Here is an 18299-nt window from a genome sequence, read left to right as displayed (position 1 = left end):
GATTGTTTATTATTTACATACAAGTACAATTCAATATATGTACATTGTAATAAAAAATACAATAAAAATAGCACCAGTACAAAATATTTGAATGTTGCATTGTCGCATACATTTTCAGTAGAGTTGTGCCTTAAAACATTGTGTAGGCTAGTTAAAAAAATACTGTTAGGAATAAAAAAAAAAAGAAGTGGACTTTGGAGTGTGCAAATTTGTCTTATGGATGTGAAACTTAGTTCTAAAAGATTTTAACAATCAATTAAAGACATTTTTTATTTGCATTAATAAAATGCATCGGATTATCAATCAAAAGTAGAGAGATGATGACGCAGCGGGGCTGGGCTTGCAGTGTGTTTTGGTCCCTCGCGCGCCGTCTAGCGGTGGAGTGGAGCAGCGCAGCAGTGATGGTGGCGCTCAGGGGTTTTCTGACTGCGCTCTCGTTCAGTGGACTCTGACCGCTTCTGTCCCTCCTATCAGGCCTTGATTTGGGGGCGTTTTAGTGAACTTCAGTTATGTTAGGCATTCTTGCCAGAACGATGGTGAGTAAGCAATTAATATGTCCCCGTTTTTATACATAGTCTGCTCTTTTACGTGACATAAACAAGGGTAGCTGACAGTCTGAGCGGCGTGTAATGAGGAGTGTTTTACTGACATGCAGGTTGTTTATGGTTAGATAGCGGCAGTGCTAAGGCAGTAGGAAGTGCACATCATCGTTCATGGCAGTGATAAGAAAACAATGTTCACTGACAGATTCTTTAATACTTAATGCAGGTACCTAACACATCGTGTGAATGTGTACATGGTCTCTAATAAAGCTATTTAGTTTGTAAAAGACAGGCGCAGCAGTCTTATTGCATGTTATATTGCTGGCAGTCATGTGCAATGTTGACTCATGTGTATATTTGATTATTACAGTAAACCAGTTATTTATAAATGTAGGACTAGATTAGCTTGTTAATGTGCATTTGTGTTATTTAATAGGACAAGTTTAGGTACTATTATGATAATATCTTAAAAAAAATCTTGGCTGAGACTAATGCCAAAGTATCATATTATTATAATATATTATATATAATCATATAAGGCGAAATAGATAAAACATTTTTTTAATTTAGCTATAAACATGTCAGTCATCAAGAACGAAAAAGATCTGTATTTTCTATGTATCCTTATGTTGTATGATATAATGCAGTCGCTGTTGTATCATCTGGAATATTTTTAGGTCAAGGCTGGCATGGTGAAACCCTGCGGCCTGGTAAAACCAGTGTCAGTGACACGGATCACCGGTCGCTACTTGGCCCATCAGGAGGGTCTGCCTAAGCTTCCAGTGCCACCCCTGAAACAAACATGCGATCGCTATCTGGCTGCCCTGGATCCCATCGTGGACCCGGAGGAGCTGAATCACACCCGGCAGCTGCTGGAGGAGTTCCAGAAGCCGGGCAGTGTAGGAGAGAGACTTCAGAAAGGCCTGGAACAACGAGCAAAGAAGATGGATAATTGGGTAAAAACTTGTTAGGTGATGCTTTTTCAGGAGCCCTGTGTGATGGGGCAGGCTTGCTCTTTTCAAGGGCTTCCTTCTTATTATCTCGTATTGTCTCTCTATCATTTCCACTTCTAGCTCTCTGACTGGTGGTTACAAACAGCCTATCTAGACTATCGGATGCCTGTTGTTGTCCATTCGAGTCCTGGGGTCGTCCTTCCCCGAATGGTGTTCAGTGACCGTCAAGGCCAAATGAGGTCAGACCAGTGTGGATTCAGATATCACAGGAAGTGTCGACTAATTTTAACACATGACCTTTAGTTGTTCAAAACTGTGTCCTTTAAAACTAAATGTGTGCTGTTATCTGCCTACACATAGTTTTTTAAATAAAAATAATAATACTAAAAATTAAACTAAGTCATACAGTGATTTTATTAATTAATTCATATATTTTACTTCTAAAACAGTATAAAATATAAAACACTTTTATATTTTAACATTTAAATATATATTTATAGATATTTCTGAAACTGATTAAAGTTATACTCTGACAAAAAGAGGCAGTTGTTTCCAGTTACCTCTGTGGTGACCTTTGTACAGACTGATCCTCTCTTGCCAAGCTGAGCTTTGCAAATTCAGAACTGTTGCTCTCAGTTAAGTGCTGGCCTGAAGCCAGTCTCCTCACATCAACTATAATAAAAGCTTTCACATATGACAGCTAAAACTGGCCACAGATCAGCAGCAAAGTGTGTTCTGTCCATATCAAAAGTCATATAATTCAAAGGCACATGGCACAGCATATGCTACAGTATTAGTAGTAGAATAATTTATTGGCAGTATGTTGATGTAAAACTTGTTTAAAATGACTTTTAAAAAAGTATTTTTTGTTCTTCACAGATATGCTGCTAAATTGATCGCTGGGGTTTTAGATTTCAAGAGCATGATTGACAAGTAAGTCATACATTCCTTCCCCTGTATATGCTTTAGATAACCATGACTATTACTATTGATTAAATTCATGAGTTTATGAAGTTCAGAGTCAGACATCATGTCTTTGCGCTTTGATTAGTGAAACATTGCCAGTGGAGTATCTGGGTGGAAAGCCACTCTGTATGAACCAGTACTATCAGGTGCTCTCGTCCTGCCGGATCCCTGGAACAAAGAGGGACAACGTGGTCAACTATGCCTTGGACAAGAGACCCCCCACACATATCACTGTAGTGCACAACTTTCAGGTCAGTCCCTGTTACAAACTTCCAGGCAGGGTCCAAATGTAACTTCCAGTAGTAGGTGAATTAAAATAATTTACAGCCTATAACGATTTCTTACTGGCTATGAAAAAAAAAATTATTCAAAATATATTCTTTCTTTTTTTCTGAATCCAGGACTGCAGTGAATTTGTGATCTGTTTGTACCGTTCGACTTGCTACTTGATGGCGTACAGCAATACGTGTCTTTTTAACTCATTCTTTAAACTCGTAGTTCTTTGTGCTGGATGTATACAACAGTGACGGCACACCACTGACCGTAGACCAGATCTACATTCAGCTGGAGAAGATCTGGAACTCCTCCTTACAGTCCAACAAAGAGCCTATTGGCATCCTCACCTCCAACCACCGCAACAGCTGGGGCAAAGCCTACAACAACCTCATTAAGGGTGGGCACTGCTAACACGTTTTAGTTTTAGTTGGGCATATTAGTGTGCTGGTAAATAAAACTTTGATCAACTATTTAAAATACTGTACACTATCGTTCTAAAAGTTCGGGATCATTATGATTTTAATTAATACTTTTATTCAGGAAGGATGCATTAAATTGATACATAAAAATGATAGTAAAGATATTTATAAAGTAACAGAAGATTTCAAATTTCTTTCAAATAAATGCGATTCCTCAGACCTTCAGTTTATTAAAAGGAGTTAACTAGCTTAAAAAGGAGTATAACTTTACTCTATAGAGCTGTTTTTTCATGTTTTTTCCATGCTGATCCTTAATTTTTTAATGTCACTTTCAGATAAAACTAATAAAGAGTCAGTGAGAGCCATTCAGAAGAGTATCTTCACAGTCTGTCTGGATGCTGCCCTGCCGCGAGCGTCTGATGACATGTACCGCACCCGAGCTGGAGTTCAGATGCTGCACGGAGGGGGCAGCAGGTGGAACAGTGGAAATCGCTGGTTCGACAAAACATTGCAGGTTAGACCCATGAGGAAGTGTGTGGGCCCTAACTGAGAACTTAGGTTAGAGGTTAGTTCACCCAAAAAATGAAAATTATGTCAGTAATTACCCTCATGTTGTTCCAACTCCGTAAGACTTTAGTTCATCTTCGGAACACAAATTAAGATATTTTTTATGAAATCTGAGAGCTGGCTCACTCCTTCATAGGCTTCTAGGCAATTTCATTCTGCCAGCCCAGAAAAGTTAGTAAAGACATCGTTAAAATAGTCCAAGTGACTACAGTGGCTCAACCTTAAGTTTATCAAGCGATGAGAATACTTTTGAGCACAAAAATAACAACTTTATTCAACTATTCATTTTCTTCTGTGTGGGCCTCTGAGTGAGTTCATGAAAGCGCCACGACGCATGCGCGAGAACTGAGAAGACGCTCACTATCATTTGATGGGAAAGTGTGAAAGGTAAGCCATTCATTTTGCGGCATTGGTAAGGCACTTTTTACGTTTTCTCATTGGTTTCTCATGATTCGGACATCCAGGAAATGCACACTTTAGAACCATTTTAAACATCCATCTGCGTCATCTTCTCAGTTCTCGCGCATAGTCACTTGGACTATTTTAACAATATCTTTACTAACTTTTCTGGGCTGACAGATATCAATTACCTAGCAGCCTATGAAGGAGTGAGCCAGCTCTCAGATTTCATCAAAAATATCTTCATTTGTGTTCCGAAGATGAACGAAAGTCTTACGGGGTTGGGACAACATGAGGGTGAGTAATTACTGACAGAATTTTAATTTTAAACAATCTGCAAAGTTACAAGACACAAAGTCCACGCCAAAGGGAGTTAATCACTCCAACAGAAACTCAAGTCTGAAACGCCTCTTTTATAGTCCTGCCATTATGCTTGTGACATAGCTACGTCACCATGTTACACATCTGCATAATGCCCGCCTACTGCCTACTCTGGCTTGTTCTCAAACAAAGGTAGTTATAAAGGCAATGTTTTTCTGACACACGCTCAAAGCGGTGAGCCAGTCACAACAGACTGGAGCTGACTGACCAATCAGAGCAGATTGGGCTTTTCAAAGCCCGAAACTAAAACAGAGCGTAAATGTAAATTATAAGAAAAATAATGAATTATTTGAACATTAAATCATGTAAACCTATTCTTGTAGACCACCTAGACAAAATTATAAACCTCTAAATGAGCATGTAATTTTGGCAAATCAAATGTTAGAAATGTATCAAGTACAAGATCCTGATACTGAATACTGTTGTTGTGTTTCTAGTTTATCATTGGAGAGGATGGGACATGTGGACTGATCTATGAACATGCCCCCGCTGAGGGTCCTCCTATCGTGTCACTGATCGACCATGTGGTGGAATATACGTAAGACTAACAGTGGTTAAATGTGGAAAAACTGTAACCATGGCTAACACAGCTAATATTTACCACTTTTTTGTTATATTTGTACAGGAAGAAGTCGGAGATGGTCCGTACCCCAATGGTCCCTCTGCGTATGCCTCAGAAGCTTCGTTTCAACATCACAACAGAGATCAAAAAAGACATTGAGGAGGCCAAACAAAACATGAACATGTGAGAAGCTGAGATATTACACTCACTCTTTTCATCACCAACATTTTTGAAAAAACAACATGGTAGTATGCTAAATATTGAACGCTTGAAAGTTTCTCTTCTCCTCCTCTACAGCATGGTTCATGACTTGGACATGAAAATCAATGTGTTCTCCCATTTTGGCAAAGATTTCCCAAAGTCGCAGAAGATGAGCCCTGATGCCTTTATTCAGTTGGCTCTCCAGTTGGCTTACTACAGGTAAGCCTCACCAGCACTGCCATTAATATTATTTCCCATATTTATATCTTAACTGATACATTATTACTATTATGAAATGAATGATCAGTTTAGTTTATTTGCTTGATTCGCGGACTCACTGTTTCAGGATTTACAAGCGCTGTTGTCCCACCTATGAGAGCGCTTCTCTCCGCATGTTCAGACTGGGCCGAACTGACACTATACGCTCAACCTCAGTTGACTCCGCCAGATTCGTCAAGGCCATGGATGACCCGGCCAAAAATGTGCGTCACCTCTAGTACACATTTGAGTTGAATCCACATTCTCATACACTAGCATTAAAAGAATTTGTGGGTCAGTAAGGTTTTTTTTTTTTTTTTTTTTTTTTCAATGAATAATTCTGCTGAAAATGTATCCATCACAGGATTATATTCCATTTAATTTAAACAATATTCAAATAAAAAATAATTATTTTAAATTGTAATAACATTTCTAAGTATTACTGTTTTAGTGTTTGATCAAATAAATGCAGCCGTGATGAGACATTTAAAAGCGTTAAAAAAATCTTACCGACCCCAAACTTTTGAACAGTAATTTATATCAGTGTAAATATTATATAAAATATTTTGCTGTGTATTTAGTTTGTCTGTTTTATGGTCAGTATAAAACAAAAAATTTTTTTAAGTGGATTTGTAAATTTGATCTGGCATGAAATAAAATGTAACAATCTCATTTTGATGGACAGAACACAGAGAAAGTGGCTCTGCTAGACAAAGCTATTAAAGCACACAGAGCTTACACAGACATGGTGAGTAAACACATGCTGGGGATGTAAATATGTTTCAATCATTATTGATCTGCACTAAATATATTCCACATTCTTCATCCTGTGCGTGGATTTGCAGGCCATCCGAGGTCAAGCCATCGACAGACATTTGCTCGGACTGAAATTGCAGGCTATTGAGGACCTGGCTGCCCTGCCAGAGATATTCATGGATACCTCTTATGCTGTGGCACTGCACTTCAACCTCTCCACCAGCCAGGTAATGCCAAACAGAGCACTCCGGTCCAGGGCTAGAGGTAACAAATGAAACTGAAGTGCATGTAAATAAATGCTTATTTGCAAAACAAACTCTTTGCATTGTGTTCAGCATGCTGTGCAGATGAGCAGTACCATACTATTAACTGTACACATTTTTGGTGATGATCAACTGATCACTGAAATAGATAGCACTTTAAATCTGCTAAAATGATATTGCTGTGAAACTAAAATCATCAGATCATCTAAAACTCATACCCCTGGTTTTAAACAGGGCTTAGATTAAGCCAGGATTAGGCTCTAGTTCAATTAGGACATTTAAGTAGCTTTTTTAAATGTGCCTTAGAAAAACATTACTGTTGTGCATCTTGAGACAAAACAATGGCCTTGACATATTTTAAGATATGTCAGTGCAAGTTGCTTTCAGTTAAAACATGCATTTTAGTCTGGGACTAGGTTTAAACCTAATCTGTGAAACTGGGGGATAATCTTACATAAGATTAAATTGTACTTTTTATTTTTCCACTCTACTCTCCCAGGTGCCAGCTAAAACAAACTGTGTGATGTGCTTCGGTCCAGTGGTACCTGACGGTTATGGCGTGTGCTACAACCCCATGGATAGTCACATTAACTTCTCAGTCTCTGCTTTCAACAGCTGCCAGGACACTAACGCAGCACGTCTGGCCCAAGGTCTGGAGGACGCTCTGGTAGACATGAAGACCCTCCTGGAGCAGACGCCCAAAGCCAAGCTTTAAGGGCGATTGTGTCAGTTAGACTTGATCTTTGACCAGTTCGGCCAAGACATTTGAGTTTACCACAGTACTCGAGGACAGGAATTTTAAGAGAATTTTTTTTATTTTATATTTGACCAGTTCAGACCAGAGTTGCCTAGACTCCCTTGGTTTTTGACACGCCTTGACACTAATTAATAATCCTTATTTTTTTATGTTTATGTGCTTCTGTTTGTTTAAACAGACAAAAAAATCAATAAGGTTTTTCAATCAAGTTTTGCTGATTTGTGTTTTCTTTGTATTGAGTTTTCTCAGTACAGAAAATGTACCCGATATGTGCATTATAGTAAACCTGTGGTTAAAACTGTTCATGTGATTTTAAATTGTAAATTATATATTAAATGTAATCAAATACAGAAAAAATACGTTTAAATGCTATGATGTGAATAGTGACATTTACAGAGCATTGGTCTCTTAGTTCTTTGTACAACGTTGTAAATTTGCACAATCGCATTAACATGTTTTTAATAAATATTATGTCTTTAATAACATGATTTATGCTTTTTAGAATTGGCTGAGGTGATTTTTAATCAAAATTTGTTCTTGTGTATGAAAATGTTTGTCAATTTCCTGCTTTATTCTTTGGGCCTATCTAATGTAATGCTGGACATCTTTAAAATATATATGCAATGGTTTTCTCACATGCACACAGAAGAGGAACGCTTATTGGAGAAACATTAATTTCACAGCTTGACATTGTCATATGCATAGAGGATTTTATATTTTTTGTAACAATCTGTCAAAGCTGCAGTTCCATCATTGACCCATAGGGGTCCCCGATTGATCCCCGGTGATCTCTTCTCGTCACATCACATGCCCATGTGTGCTATCAGGTGTGTGTGTGTGTGTGTGTTCAGCGAGCTGCTGTGTTTTGCTCTTACCTGTACTCACCACGTCACGCAGAAGTGCAACATATTCGTGCGTTTCATCCTACTCTCAGGCGCCAGCGCTATGCGATCATGAGAAATTTGAGTATGGAAAAAATTAAAGATATTATTCCTGATTATCACGATGGGGAATTTCTGTGCCCTAAAGGAGGGTAAGTGTTATGACAGAACATGAATGTTTTTGTCCCACTCATTGTAGGTTAGCCTAATCTTTGGGACAAGACGTGTTAAATAGCCTAATTATGTCAAATAATTTTAATTGTTATTTTTTCTTAAATAAGACATTTGCAACGAGTTATGGAGTTTATGTCTTGTATCTTTTTTTATTTATTTAAATTTTTACTTTGATTAAAATTTACTTTTCTTTGATTTTGTCTCATTGAGCTCCAGTTGTGTATTGTACAAGCTTTATTGAATGGGTAGGCTATACCGTCTAGTGTTTAATTAATTGGCAAATTAGTGATGAATGCTAGGTGTCCTTGAATTTTTTTATAGATTACATACCAATAATTTCATATTTACATTTTCAATCTAGTCAAATGTTTATGATAAACGCAATATAAAGGTAATGCAATTAAATAAGACCCCACACTTCAGACATTATGTAAAGATGAGGTATATCTGGGGGGAAAAATGTGCACTGATTTTTTTTAACCTTAAATTTTGGGTAAACTTGACTTTGTGTCAATTATTATTTTATTTACATAAAAGGGGAATTGAGAAAAGAAATGAGGTAGACATTTTAAAATGAGAAAAAGTTACATTTATGGTAACCAGTTTATGGTAACTGGATTAGTCATGTTTAATGTTCTGATTTTATTTAACATACATATTTTGCCCTTTTCATTTTCTGCTTGTTGAAACCACTTTTTAAGGCATTTGCAGTGTTGATGAGATGAGACTCCTCCTTCAGTAATTTAATTCACATGATAGTGATTATAGTGCATTTTAGTTTGGACTGCTCAAAATCTGGACTGGTGACCCACTGGAGCTTAAACGGCAAGATAGGAAGAAGAAAAAAGAGGAAAGGGTGGAAGGTTTTTTAATATCTCTTTTTTGAGGCTTCTTAGCCTGTTCCTCGGTGACAGAAAGCTGGCGGCCATGTCAGCTGTTTGGGACACTGACTATCTGTGGAGGGAGGTCCAAGGGTCAGTGCAAACAGGTCGTCTTCTTTCATATGGATTTAATTATAGATGCTAGACTAGACCTTGCTGTACTGTAACTAGTTCTGGTTTGAAAAGTCTAAAGGTGTCTTATCGGTATTTCTTGTGTGTATGTCATTAATGTAGCAGCTTGCTGACAATTCTTTCAATGAGATAAACAGCATTTTAAAATCTTACCATGCAGTGAATTTCTCACTCGCAACATTGTTAACAGCATTTTCCAGCAATGGCATCTGTGGATCCAATGTTCTGTCAAAGCCTGAGATATGTAATTTCCACACGACATAAATGATTATTCTGCTGTTTTTGTTGATTGAACGTCTACATGGATTGTTTTCAACAGGATAGTGAACTCAGATTGTGTTGATACATTTGAAACATTCTACTTAAGAACATCTGGATTTAAAATGGCTACCTAATGGATATATATGGAAATCTGATTCTGCATTAAAGTAAAAAAAATAAATGGGCAATTGTGAAAACTTAAAATAAAGAAATAAAGTAACGTGAGATATAAATTCACATTTGTTGGCATAAAATCACAATTACTTTTCTTTTTACTCTAAGATGAAAACAAGCATCCATACATACCAATTAGTATGAGAATAAATCTGTATGCATTAAAGGGTTAGTTCACCCAAAAATGAAAATTATGTCAGTAATTACTCACCCTCATGTTGTTCCAACCCCGTAAGACTTTCGTTCATCTTCGGAACACAAATTAAGATATTTTTGATGAATTCTGAGAGCTGGCTCACTAGCTGGTAATTACTGATAGAATTTTAATTTTTGGCTGAACTAACCCTTTAAATTGAAAGTAATTTCCATGTTGATTTAGTGCTATATCTATAAGTGAAGATATAATGCTTGTTTCCATTCCTCTAGGGCAAAGCTGGCCTCTCTCTTTGGTCTGGACCGAGCAGAAAGTCAGGGAAATGAGTCCTTTCAATTCACTGCCCCTAAACAGCCAAAAAAGACCTGCGCCATATTAGGTATGTGGAACAGCAGAGAGTCATGCAGCCTTTTTGGCACAATTCCATGTGTTCCTTGATTATTTTGAACCTTAATTTGTCATGTAATTTAAGGTCCTCCTCAGAAGCCCGCTCATCCTCCATGTGCTCCAGCTGTGCTGTTTGCTACAGCTGTTCACGCATTCTGCTTGTTAGTATAAGTATGGCAATTAAAGGATGCTTACGAGACTTTGAATTAGCATAAGTTCACACATTGCTTAAATGAGCTTTAATTTTCCACCAGTGTGAATGGACAGTATGTGAAGCAAGGAAAGATAGGAGCTGCTGTTTTAGGGAACCATGTCACCAAAGAGGTAAGGTGTGTGTGTGTGTGTGTGTGTGTGTGTGTGTGTGTGTGTGTGTGTGTGTGTGTGTGTGTGTGTGTGTGTGTGTGTGTGTGTGTGTGTGTGTGTGTGTGTGTGTGTGTGTGTGTGTGTGTGTGTGTGTGTGTGTGTGTGTGTGTGTGTGTGTGTGTGTGTGTGTGTGTGTGTGTGTGTGTGTGTGTGTGTGTGTGTGTGTGTGTGTGTGTGTGTGTGTGTGTGTGTGTGTGTGTTTCATTTGGTAATTTTTTTCTATCTGCAATTATAGTACAAGATTCTGTTGTACGGCAGTAAGCAAAAACAGATCACTACGGCTAGAATATATCGTGGATTTGTCCTCACAGTAAGTGTTCATTGTCTTTATTCTGAATTCTATTCTGTTGTGTTGTCTTCTTTTATATGCTGCATTCATCAGGTTTATGCTACATATACCTGTCCACAGGTTCAGCCCTGTAACTATGTCACTTTCTATGATGACCAACAACAGAGCTGGTCTTTAATGTTTGACTCAGAAAAGTCCAGGCCTGAGTTCTGTAAAGAGGTAATGCTTGAACTGAATTATTTGCTGAACATTTAAGATTGATGCATTGGAAGAAAATTTAAAGCCCCAGCATTCTGCAAATTGTTAAAATCCATTTTTTTTAACCATTTTTTTAAATTTACAGATGGAAAACATTATTTAATTAAATGACGTGTGAGCCTGTTTCTCTCAGGTGTGTGTGGCCAGGTGGAACAGTGAGGCTTCATCAGACTCTCTGGTCAGTCAGGACCTTGTCCAAGGTGAAGGTCAAGCTGTTGATGTTGGGGACACAGTTGAGGTGGCCTATTCTGGATGGCTTTTACAGAACCATTCTCTAGGACAGGTGAAACCATTTGCAACCTTTTAATTGTCATATTCAAATCACACTTTACATGCATTATGGTATTTTGTACAGACAAATGTCTGTTGTGATCCTAATGTCAGTGTTTCAAAAATATAAAGATTAAATAAATATTTATTTATTTATACCCCCGGTTTCACAGACAAGGCTAAAGCTAGTCCCAGACTAAAATGCATGTTTGAGCTGTTTTAACTGAAAGCAACTTGCACTGACATATCTTAAAATACGTCAGTGCCATTGTTTTGTCTCAAGATGCACACCAGTAATGTTCTTTTCTAAGGCATGTTTATAAAAGCTAATTAAATGTCCTAATTGACCTAAGGTCTAATCCTGGCTTAATCTAAGCCCTGTCTGTGAAACCGGGCCATAGTTTCTCATAATTTTGAGAATTTAATGTCTTAATAAATTAAGTGGAATCACTGCTTTTCCTTAATGTGCACATAATGGTCTTGAATTTGTAGCTGAAATTCTTTACTCATAATTGAGCACATTTAGCACAGAGCAGCTCACTCTGCACATTCTTGTTGATTAGTCACGGCTCAATAAAAGTCATGCCCCCATTGAACTAATCAACCCGCTGGTAATTTAAATGGCATGTTTGCTGGAGATCTATACATGTGAAAGTTCAGTGTCTCTGTCTGTCTTTTTCCCCCCAGATATTTGATTCTAATCTGGGAAAAGAAAAGCTGCAGCGAGTAAAGCTCGGAGCAGGCAAAGCTCTGAGGGTGAGAAGGATGACGTTTTTAATGCTGTTTATACTGTATGATTGTGTCGTGTTTTTAATATGCTTTAAGACAAACCATGTGCAAATTCATCAGTCAACACCATTGCTGAGTATTTTCTCCTTAAAACTGCTTTGTACCAAAGACAGTCTGAAAAACAAGGTTTGAAACCACCCGTTTCCTACCGTCACAAACATGTATCCAATCCCATCAACGTGTAGGGCAGGGCTTTTCTCCACTATCTTTCTATGATGTTCAAAGCGTTTCTAAGGATGCAGATTTTTAGAAGGAAGCGGTCTAAACATGGTTCGTGTAACATTAGAAACACATTTGCTATTTGATAACGTAGTCAAGATAAAGGCTAATCATATCATTTAATATTATGTGTCTGACGTTGTAGAGAGCAATACATAAAAAGCATTAGGCTACCATTGATACGTCAACTTGTAGACGACCCTGTATAGTTCACTCTTCCACTTCTTCTGAATCAGTTTCTGGTTCAAACATATATGGCTGAATAAAAAACAACATTTCCACTTGTCATCGTGTAGCATTTACTTCAGTTAACCGTGATTGAGTGGAGGCGGGGCTATATTCATGTATTCACTTATACTAAATGAAGCAAGGGTGTAGAGTTATGTTTAAATATGTCATTATCAAAGATTTAAGGCATACAATTATTGACTGCAGAGGGACCTTACAAATGATGATAAAAGAAAATGTATAATAGATTGAAACTGGTGGTTCTGTCTGCTGTTGTGCCATAGAGCTCTTACCTTGCCTTTTCTCTCAGGGATGGGAGGATGGGATGCTTGGTATGCAGAAAGGAGGTCGACGGCTCCTTATCGCCCCTCCTTGTATGGTTTCAAAGGGCGTCCCTAACCATGTGCCAGAAAACAGCACTCTGGTCTATGATGTAGAGATTCATAGAGTAAGGCACTGATGGTGTGAATGTAATTTAAGATACTAGAGCAAACTTCTCTAGTCTCTCTCACTACTTTTTAAAAATCTGTCTATTTATCTGCATGTAGGTTAAAATCTCCAAAGTGCGACATAGTGGGGGTTCATTTGACACCTTCAGTATATCTCCAGGATCCTGTCCAGACACTCTGAGTGAAGAAAACACCAGGCAAATGGTCACAACCGATACAGAGGAGTCAAAGTGTGTACAGACAGCAGAAACTATGCACTAATTGTTGATATTTTAAGTGAATCCCATTTGTGAAAAATGCAATGTAAAATAATTCTCAATTATTTAATTTTTTAAAAAATGTAAGCGTCAGTAAAACATGATAAATTGGCTTAAGAAGGAAAATTGTTAAGATAAGACATTTTCTGTATAGAATATCTTGAATTGTGTTTATTTTCTTAGGTTTTTTTTCTTAGGTTTATGCTGAGAAGAAAAAAATGAAAGAAGATTCAACTTAAACAAATTCTTAATCTTTTGCAGTTTTTTAGTTTAAAGTTCATTTATAGATATTTTGGATCTCATTAATACTTTTTTTTTTTTTGCTGTGTACATAATGAGAGGTCAAAGCAAGGATGAAGATAATGTGATAAGGGTGTTTTAATTAAGTGTCTCTGGGCACACATCCATGAGCTGATTCCTATGAATTTGTACAATTTATTGATCATTTGTTTTTAGAGAACAAGCTCCTAAGGGGAAGGTTGAATCTGTTGTTGAATACCTGACAGTGAGTAGTTTTTCCTTTAGCAACTAGACAGATGCCATAAGCCTAAAGTGGCCAAAATGCTGAAGCTTTTTTAAATGTATTTTTCTTTCTTGTAGACATCAGGTGCATCTAAGGCCAAGCTGATCTCACGTATAGCCAAGGTGGGTCAACCCATGCTTCCATTTCTCACTGGAGCCATTCCATCTCAGCCTGACCCCAGTGACTCAGAAACCGAGGTCAGGAGAATTGGAGATTTATTTTTTATTTTTATTTTTTGTTTCCTGAATGTATTATGAAGTAGAACTATAACTCGCAGATATGATTTTGTGCAGGATGCCAGTGAGTCTGAACATATCTGTGATCTCTCTCCTTCACATACACCCTCCCCAAAACCTGCACAAATGCCCTGCAGTCCTCCATCTTGTATGTGTGAAAACAATCACAAATAATCACCTAATCAGTATCAGTTTACTCTTCCTTATATTAGAGCTGACTGGTTCTTTGCTGTCATGACTGATCTTTGTTTTAGTGTTGTGCCAGCCTGATGATGTTCAGAAACAGGACGCAGTGCCACCTCATGCAGACTTGAACACTACTCAAGGCTTTCAGGTGAGATCCAATGTAAAAAAAAAAAAAGAAAAGAAAAAGATTGTGTGTGTATGTATGTATGTGTGTGTGTATATATATATATATATATATATATATATATATATATATATATATATATATATAATATTTCACAATAGTGCTGTTTTTTTTTATTGAATAAATGCAGGCTTGATGAGCATTAGAGACTTCTTTCAAAAACAGATGTTATGTTATTTACCACCGTTCAGAAGTTTGGGGTCAGTAAGATTATTTTATTTTTATTTTTATAATGTATTAATTAAGAAATTAATACTTTAATTCTGTAAACACTGATAATAAATATGTTTCTTAAGCACCAGATGAAGAATCATGACATATTAAAGAATGTTGTAATGATGCTGAAAATTCAGCTTTGCCATCTCAGGAATAAATTAGATTTTAAAATGTATTACAATGGAAAACAGCTTTTATTTTAAATTGTAATAATATTTTACAATATTACTGTTTTTATCATATTATGTTTGATCAAATAAATGCAGCCTTGGTGAGCATAAGAGACTACTTTCAAAAAATCTACTGACCCCAAATTTAGAAATTTAGTGTACATGTTTGTAAGAATTTATTTATTCATTTTTTGGGATCAACAGCCATATTCCTTTGGACAAAATCCATATGTTCCATCACAGCTAAATTCATTTCCCTCAATCTACCCATCCCACATTCCATACAAAAGTAAGACCTGAGCCATGAACTCTCTCTCTCATACAGTACTTCCATAAAGAAAATGACCTGTTTTTCACTAAATGCAAGAGTTCTGTATTAAACAATAGCTCCTGATATTACATCATTCTTGATGTCTGAGGCCCGTCAGCACAACACAGAAATCCTGCTGGCTATAGAAAAGGTGGCGCACAGGATGGACCAACTCACTTGCAAGGTATATTTGTGCAAAACAGATTTTTTTTTGTATTGGTCCTTATGGTTATTGAAGTTTATTAAAGTTTTATTAAAAATGTTTAAATTGTTTTTTAGGTGGACGAGTTGCAAAAAGATGGTCACTTCTCTTTTGGACTCTCCTCTGTCTCCTTAGAAACAAACATGATCCTACACAACATTCAGAGAATCTTTCAGGTTTGGATTGAAGGATACTTTCCATCATTTGAATTGTTTTTAGATGTAAATGGATTTAAATGACATCTGTATTTTATTGTGTAAGGAGAGCATGTGTCTGAAGAAGGAGGTTCTGGAGAAGAGTTCTCAGGTGGAGGAACAGAACCCCAAAATTGGGGAGCTGAGTGGACAGAATAAGAGGTGTCCCACCCCCCTCTTCACACTCCAATTTCCTGCTTTCCAAACAGAATAAAGGCAAAAATCCCCCCATTGACACACTACTGGTTTTCTCTGTGTGTGCAGGTCTATGGAGCAGCAACACACTCAGACTTGCCGCCTTCAGACTGAACAGGAAAAGGTGTAGCGCAGATTTGCTAAATTATGCTATGTTAGTTTATTGGCTCACTATATTATAATGTGATTTAACTTCAGACTTATTTGATTTATGTTTAATTGGTTGATGTGTTTCATTTTGGTCTTCTTGCAGGTGTGTGCTGGTGAACTTTTGTTGTGAGGCAAAGGCCTTGAATTGTTTGTTTTCTTTCTCTTCAGGTTCATTTATCTGGGGGATTGAGTTCCTCCACCACACAAGCATATCAGCTGCAGCAGGAGATGGTGAATCTCCAGCAGAGGGTGACAGAAATCCAGGCTGATCTCAGTGCAGCCCTGGAGGACAAGCACAAGCACTGTGCTCAGATCAGCCTTCTGGAGGAACAAGTGAAAGGTGATCCCGAAGTTTCATTCAAGATTTTACTCGGATTCAAATTTGGGGTACTTTTAACCATAAAAGTGGTAGTTGTATTGTAGGACAAAACGCGTAAACTAGCACACATTTTCTACAGTGGTTCTTAACCTTTTTTTGGCTCCAAGGCCCTCTGTTGTCTGCAATAATATTCAAAGGCCCCATGACTTTTCCAGTTCTTTGAAATTTACTGGATAAGGAATATATAAAGTATTTAAAAAAATATTTTTTACTCACAATTTCTACCTGTTAAAATAGAAAAATATATATTCATTATAAAAATGTTTTAGTTCTAAGATTGTATTAATTTACATCACTTATCCAGACATAGAAATCACACTTTTTAAAATTAGGCAACCTCATTTGTCCAGGTTTTTCAAGACACTGATTCTTCAAAACAAAACAAAAAAGGTTGTTGGTGGGAGTGAATTAAAATAAATAAATACATTTAATTTATTTTAATGTGTGTTTTGTCTCATGTTAAATAATTTGAGTCATATTGAAGCCCCTAACAGTTCCCTGGTTGAGGAGCACTGATCTGATCTGAAGTGTTTGGTGCAGTTTGTAGGAGTGTCTAGATAATGTGTGCTTTTAGAGCTTGTGAAGCAAGAAGAACAGTCTGAGCAGCGGTGGAGAGCAGAGAAGCAGAAGTGCAAAGAGATGGAAACAATTATACAAAACATGGATGAGGAGATGCAAGATCTGAGGGCTGAAAAGGAGAATCTGCATCAGGTGTGTATAGTTTGTAGTAGTTTGAGCTTAGCTGGAAAACGATGTGTGTTGCTGCACTGACAGGACAGAAGATGATGCTGGAAGGAACATTTACTGTACTGCAAGAACAGGCTTGTGTAAAGACGTCACACTGATGAGCAAAGATGACCAAATGTACGGGCATAAAAAAAGACAGGGCATAAAAATGTATCATAAATGATATGGTGTATTGACAATTGAATAACTTTTCCTAAAGTAATAGTTTGCCAAAAATATGTTTAGTTCTTAAAGGGATACTCCTTCCAAACATGAACATTTTCTTAATATTTACTCACCATCATCTCACCATCCCAGATGTATAGGACTTTCTGTACACTTGCATTATATGGACTAAAAATCTTTGTGTTCATCTAAAGAAAGAGTCAAATGCATCTGGGACAACATGAAGACGAGTAAATAATTAGCGAATGTTTTATTTTTGGGTAAAGCATCCCTTTAATCTCTCATTTACCTTCATTTGATATTTTTTAGTATGTGGATTTAAAGAAGACATCACAAAATAAGAAAAAGCAGTTTGAGAACCAGTTGATGGTTCAGCTGAGGGGTAAAGAGCTGTTGTTTTGCTATAGTCTAAATTTAAAACTGAGCTGTTGTATCATGTGCAGGTGAAGCGAGTGATGAATGGAGTCTTTCAGTCCCTCAGGACAGAGTTTGATCCGCAGGAGTCTTACAGTGGACACACAGTGTGCGAGATTCTCCAAAACACTATCAAGGTACTGTCCAACCTATTAGGAGAAGCCTATGGACTACAAAATACACCAATTAGATAATGGTTTCCATCTTGTTGACATCTATTTTTCCTTTGCAGTGTATCACCATGAAACGTTGGGAGATTGAATCAGGCGTAGATAAAGTGAAAGAAGAGTATCTACTAAGATCTACTGAAGAAATGTTTTCAGATAGAAAACATTCAGAAGGAAAACCATGAAATGAAGGAAAAAAGGCCAACATTAAAAAGGATGGTATTTTTGTAGATCAGGAAACCTGCAGATACTGTACATGTGGATAAAGCACCGTTGAACCACAAGCATTGCTGACCCTGAGAGGAGAATTTATACTGACCAATCACAGTTTAAGAGGCTAAATAATGTCCAATAAATGATTCTTCAGTCATTAAACTGGAAGAATCCTAATTAGT

The 18299-nt window shown here is 37.1% G+C and overlaps 2 protein-coding genes across 2 annotated transcripts; both read left to right on the top strand.

Moving 5' to 3' along the window:
* Positions 1–369: 369 nt before the first annotated feature.
* On the top strand, positions 370–7785 carry crata (carnitine O-acetyltransferase a). The gene is made up of 14 exons (XM_079870924.1): positions 370–536; positions 1220–1498; positions 1616–1734; positions 2375–2428; positions 2547–2712; positions 2960–3134; positions 3492–3670; positions 4941–5041; positions 5129–5248; positions 5363–5485; positions 5613–5748; positions 6210–6272; positions 6370–6507; positions 7043–7785. Exons 1-14 carry the CDS (start codon positions 510–512, stop codon positions 7256–7258), a joined length of 1896 nt encoding a protein of 631 aa, XP_079727050.1. The 5' UTR covers positions 370–509; the 3' UTR covers positions 7259–7785.
* A 468-nt stretch (positions 7786–8253) lies between these two features.
* fkbp15a (FKBP prolyl isomerase family member 15a) lies at positions 8254–18299 on the top strand (the record flags this gene model as incomplete). Its single annotated transcript, XM_079870923.1, has 23 exons — positions 8254–8333; positions 10230–10336; positions 10430–10505; positions 10599–10668; positions 10943–11017; positions 11117–11215; positions 11388–11537; positions 12212–12280; positions 13071–13208; positions 13309–13439; positions 13923–13971; positions 14067–14186; positions 14283–14373; positions 14480–14559; positions 15186–15270; positions 15369–15475; positions 15571–15669; positions 15755–15849; positions 15952–16006; positions 16201–16372; positions 16986–17122; positions 17767–17874; positions 17970–18299. The coding sequence occupies 23 exons, from the start codon at positions 8254–8256 to the stop codon at positions 18087–18089; spliced, it is 2313 nt and encodes a 770-aa protein (XP_079727049.1). The 3' UTR covers positions 18090–18299.

The sequence above is a fragment of the Squalius cephalus genome (assembly GCF_949319135.1).
Source record: "Squalius cephalus genome assembly, chromosome: 5".
Lineage (NCBI taxonomy): Eukaryota > Metazoa > Chordata > Actinopteri > Cypriniformes > Leuciscidae > Squalius > Squalius cephalus.
Note: the sequence above shows the minus strand (reverse complement) of the source record. Positions and strands in the feature narration are given on the sequence as shown.